The sequence below is a fragment of the Tursiops truncatus genome, chromosome 14, assembly GCF_011762595.2.
Source record: "Tursiops truncatus isolate mTurTru1 chromosome 14, mTurTru1.mat.Y, whole genome shotgun sequence".
Classification (NCBI taxonomy): Eukaryota; Metazoa; Chordata; class Mammalia; order Artiodactyla; family Delphinidae; genus Tursiops; species Tursiops truncatus.
Genome location: NC_047047.1, coordinates 9,301,725 through 9,306,719, shown reverse-complemented (window position 1 = coordinate 9,306,719; position 4,995 = coordinate 9,301,725). Strand labels below are relative to the sequence as shown.

The window sequence follows — 4,995 nt, the reverse complement described above, 5'->3', positions numbered from 1 at the left end:
CATTGGAGTCTCTGGTCGTTGCCGCTGGCAGAAGCCACGGCCCCTTCAAGTGTGAATGCTTGGCTGTGGCGGGGGTGGCCTCCCCGCACCGGATCTGGGCCGTCCCCGCCCCGGGCTTCATCCCTCCCTGGGGTCTGCCATTGGCATCGGCCCTACCCCACCCCCTGCCACCTGCTCCTGCCAGCAGCCTGCTGCCTGGCCTCCCCTGCCCACAGAAGCAGGCCAGCCTTGTTCGGGGGCCAGAGACTACCTTCTCTGCGGTGACAGGAAGCCTGGCGGACTCAGCTCCTAACCCAACTCATAGGGTGCCTTTGGGGCCTCGGACCCTTCACCTGGGAAGCGAGGAGACTGAGAGGAGCCGTCAGCAGGCCTTCCAGCTCTGAATCTTAGTGCTGGAGAGCCTGACACGGAGCAGCTCCATCCCACTCTCCCGCCCCTTGCTGAAGGCAGCAGCTTAAAACATCCCTCAGGGCTTCCCTGGGGGCGCAGTGGTTGGGAGTCCGCCTGCCGATGCAGGAGATGCGGGTTCGGGTTCGTGCCCCGGTCCTGCCCCGGTCTGGGAAGATCCCACATGCCGCAGAGCGGCTGGGCCCGTGAGCCATGGCCGCTGACCCTGAGCGTCCGGAGCCTGTGCTCCCCAACGGGAGAGGCCACAACAGTGACAGGCCCGCATACCGCAAAAAAAAAAAAAAAAAAATTCCTCAGAGTGACCCTCCCTCACCCCTCCTCCCCTCCCCTGCCCCTCCCTCTCCCCCTCCTCCTCCTTCCCTCCCCTCCCCCTCCTCCTCCCCCTCTCCTCCTCCCCCCTCCTCCTCCCCTCCCCTCCCCCTCCCCTCCTCCTCCCCCCTTCCCCTTCCCCATGTCCCCCCCATCCCATGTGGGTGGTGTCTGACCACCTCTGCTGGCCCCCAGCTGTTGTGCCTGCCCGCCCATCAGGGCTGGCTTCAGGCTGACTCTTGAACTGCCACAAATTCACCATCACAACATGTTTTGCCTGTGCTTTCTCCTGCCCAGGATACCTTCCCGTCTTCCCTCTTGGTACACTCCTGATCTTCCCCCAAGACCCTGCCCAAAGGCCATCTCCTCTGGGATGCCCTCCCTTCCTTCCCTTCCCGGGCAGCCAGTCTCAGGCTCCCCTGGCGACTCTCGCCCCCACTGACTTGTAATGATGGATAAGGGATGCTGAGTGGACAAAGCAGGCAGGCAGGTGTGTGGGTACCAGCCAGCTGCACCCAGAGGAGGAAAGGGCAACTGGCCCTGGGAAGGCGCCCATGCCCAGAGTCTACTACTCAAGCAGGTGAGGAATGGCTACTCCTGGCAGCGCTTGGACAATGAGGACACAGCTTATTACAAAATATCCCTTTATTGATAAAATAGCTCAGACTTAAAAAAAAACCCTGCATATCACAACAAGGGAGTCACAGGCAACGATAGCAGGGGTCGCATGGGGCACACACAAGACCAGTCAGCAGATGTCATAAACCAGCCCCTCCCCCGGGCCCAGCCTCCCCAGCCCTGCCCGGAGGCAATGCACTGGCCTCACACTGAGACCAGGGAATGAACTGGACAGCCTCCCACCCCAGGAGGGACTCTCTTTGGTCCCCTCTATTCTCTCCACCCCAGAAAACTCCCTCAGCGTCCCTCCAAGTCTAGCCAGGCCCATCAGCGTGCCAGCAGTGCCTGTGCTGCTCAGCCCCGCCCCCAAGACAGGATGCTCACCGGCTGAATGGTGAAGCCAGGCGCTCGCATGCGGAAGACTGCAAAACATCCTCCACATTCCCTCAACTGTTCCAGGTGCCAGTTCTAGGGTGGGCGAGGGGACCAGGAGGGAGAGGCCCATGGAGGCCCATCAGTGGGGTGGAGCAACGTGGCTGGGTCTGAGATGGACAGACGGTACCCACCTGCGGTGGAATCAGTTATGCATCAAAGGGACCTATCTGGGGCTTGGAGCCCTGCCCAGGAACTCCAGTGGGAGGCTCCCCTGGGAGTCCATGGGGCCCCTTCTCACCTGCTCTAGCCCCAGCACCCCACCACATGCTCTCATCTCAGACCGTTCCCATGCGGTGGGTATTTTTAGCGATCCTGGGGAAACAATGTGCCTGCTTGATGACAAAAGACTTCTCCCCCATTGGGGGGTCCAAGCCAATGAAAACCCTCTTGGTGTTGTAGGTGAAATGTCGAGAAGTTGTCATGCAGCGTAATAACTCCAACCTTTGCAGGCATAAGAACACATTCTCGAATAAATCCTTTAACTGAAGTCGTGGTTCTGTCTGCGACTCCCCACTTCCAGTTTGGGGTAGGAATTTACACCCCAGGCACAGAGCAAAAGTCTATAGGAAGACAGGCGGTGGTAAACCCAGAAAAGGGGGATTTTTATATCACCGAATAATCACATTTTCTGGCTCTCTAGTGCGTTCCCCCACGGAGCTCAAAACTTTCCGCGAAGCCTTTCATCTCCCTGCAGCAAGTAGGCGGCAAGCTATTGTTGCCCTGGGTTTTGCAGGCGGTAAATGCTAGTGATCAGGGCTCTCCCGTGGAGGCAGAGGCCAGACCCCCAGACCACCCCCCAGGAGGCATCCATGCACCCACCAGCCTCCCAGAGGGGCGCCGGGTGAGGAAAAGGATCCGCAGTTCTGGAGTTACAACTCCAAAAGCAGGGGGAAGGAGAAGAAGGGCCCAAAGATGGGGCCAGCCCATAAGCCCCCACCCAGGGTCTAATGGGGACCACGGGCACACGGCATGGATGCCCATCATCGTTTCTGCCCCTTCCTCAGCAGCAGGCCCTCCTGGAAGAAGCGGAAGGCTGGCTTCCTGCTCTTTTCAAGGGGAAGATGAGAAAGATACAAAACGCCACAAGCAAGTGATCAACCAGAAAACACAGGGTCCTCAAGGTTTGCAGGGGTCTGGGGTTCTGCGAGGGAGCCTGGCCGCGGCTACATTCAGGAAGCTCCAAGCCTCATCCATCTGCCTGTGCACAGGCAGGGGGTGGAGAAGATGGCCCCCCATGGCCAAGCCAGCAAGGGGAGGCTTCAAATAGACCCTGCCCCTCCGAGGGGGTTCCCGGGATGAGGCCTGCAGGACCAGGGAAGGGACCAGAAAGCCCTAGGGAGGTGGCCACATACAACGGGGCAAGAAGCAGGGTGGCCCTGGCACCAACCCCACATGGGCAGCGGGCAGGCGGGCTCACCAGGCCGTCTGGGTCCACTTGCGGCAAAGGATCCTTCGGAAGGCATGACGAAAGTCCTGGTTGAAGATGGTGTAGATGACAGGGTTCAGCGAGCTGTTGCAGTAGCCAATCCAGAAGAAGAACTGGAAGAGGCCGTGGGGCACCTTGCAGTGCTGAGGGCAGATGGCACCCAGGCTGTAGCTGAAGAAGAAGGGGAACCAGCAGAGCACGAAGACGCCGATGACCACGGCCAGCACGAACGTGAACCGCTTCTCCCGGGTCAGCTGCGTCCGCCGCCGCCACCACTGCCCCCCCGCAGTGCCCTTGCCCCTGCTCAGGAGCACCTGGCCACGTAGGGTTGCCAGCAGCCGGGAACCCTGCGGTTGCTGCAGGGATGGGCTGCAAGCTGAGGCGGGAGACGCTGCCGAGGCCTTCGGCTCACACACCCCCTCCTCCTCCTCTTCAGCCCCCTCCTCCTCTGGAGATGTCCCACAAACACCTTCCTTCTGACCCTGGCCTGAGCTGGGGCGGGCAGGCCAGCTGGGTGGCAAGGCGGGGGTCCCAGGGTCTTCAGGGGTCTCCCCCTCGTCCTTCTCCCCAGTGGGCTGGGAGCATCCATTGGCCTCTCCAACAGTAGCCAGTTGAGAGGCCAGAGTTGGCAATCTGGCCGAGGCTGAAACTTCCCCAGGGACAGGGTGGGGCGGCTTAGACCCCCCCTCCCCAGGGCCCCCCTTGGCCCTGGGACCTCTGCAGTGGCTGCGCTTGGCGATCAGATAGATCCGCAGGTAGACAAGGATCATGATAAGGCAGGGTGCAAAGAAAGATCCGATGCTGGAGGCCAGGATGTACCAGGCCTCTTGGTTGAGCTTGCACTGGGGGCGCCCTCGGGGCTGCGGAGCCGGGTCGCCCTTGTAGATGAGGGGCGGCAGCGAGATGACAGCTGCGATGAGCCACACGGTGAGGATGATGCATTTGATGCGGCGCGGGGTGCGCTTGGAGTTGTACTCCAGCGCGCGGCTCACGGCCCAGTAGCGGTCCAGGCTGATGGCACACAGGTGTACGATGGAGGAGGTGCAGAAGAGCACGTCGAGCGCCAGGTACACCTCGCACCAGGTGCGCCAGAAGTACCAGTAGCCCAGCAGCTCGTTGGCCAGCGAGAAAGGGATGATGAGCGTGGCCACCAGGATGTCGGCGGCGGCCAGCGACACTAGGAACAGGTTCTGCGGGGCTCGCAGCGAGCGGCTTGTCAGCACAGCCAAGATGACCAGCGCGTTGCCGAAGATGGTGAAGAGGATGAGGAAGGTGATGACCGCCGCGATGGCCGCAGTGGCCTGCACGGAGTAGGGCTCCTGGTGGTCCATGGCGGGGCCGGACGCGGCCAGAAGGGGCGCTGCTCGCCCAGCGCGTGCACAGCCGGCGACAGCGCTTTCCCACCCAGGTCGGCTAGACGAGGGTGTCGACCCCCTGGCTGAGCTGAAGGTGCTGGAGCCCCATGGCCAGGCCGAAAGGGGCCAAGAGGGCGGGGGACGCCCGGGGCCGGCCACCGCCCTCCTACATCCTCTTGCACCGGCGCCCGGGCTCCCTGCCGTCTGCCCCGGAGAAGTTTACCAAGATTTCCCGCTGCCGTCCCCGCCCCGCCCGGAACGGAGGGAAAGTTGGGCGCCGCCGGGAGGCTGCTGGACTCACGCTGGGGCGCGGGGCCCCGGCCGGCCGGGCAGGCGGTTGTCGGAGGAGGCAAGGAGGGCGAGGCCCGCTCCGCTCCGCCGGCTCTAGCCCGGAGCCGCGTCTGCAGGCAGTCCGCCGCGGCAGGGGAGTGGGGAGGAGAGAGA

At 62.5% G+C, this 4,995-nt stretch overlaps 1 protein-coding gene across 1 annotated transcript; it reads right to left on the bottom strand.

Moving 5' to 3' along the window:
- Positions 1–1,329: 1,329 nt before the first annotated feature.
- On the bottom strand, positions 1,330–4,995 carry ADRA2B (adrenoceptor alpha 2B). Its single transcript, XM_033838182.2, has one exon. It carries the CDS (start codon positions 4,525–4,527, stop codon positions 3,184–3,186), a length of 1,344 nt encoding a protein of 447 aa, XP_033694073.1. The 5' UTR covers positions 4,528–4,995; the 3' UTR covers positions 1,330–3,183.

Bases quoted from the DNA above. Each gene is read 5' to 3' on its own strand.
- ADRA2B (XM_033838182.2), bottom strand. From the start codon at position 4,527: ATGGACCACCAGGAGCCCTACTCCGTGCAGGCCACTGCGGCCATCGCG.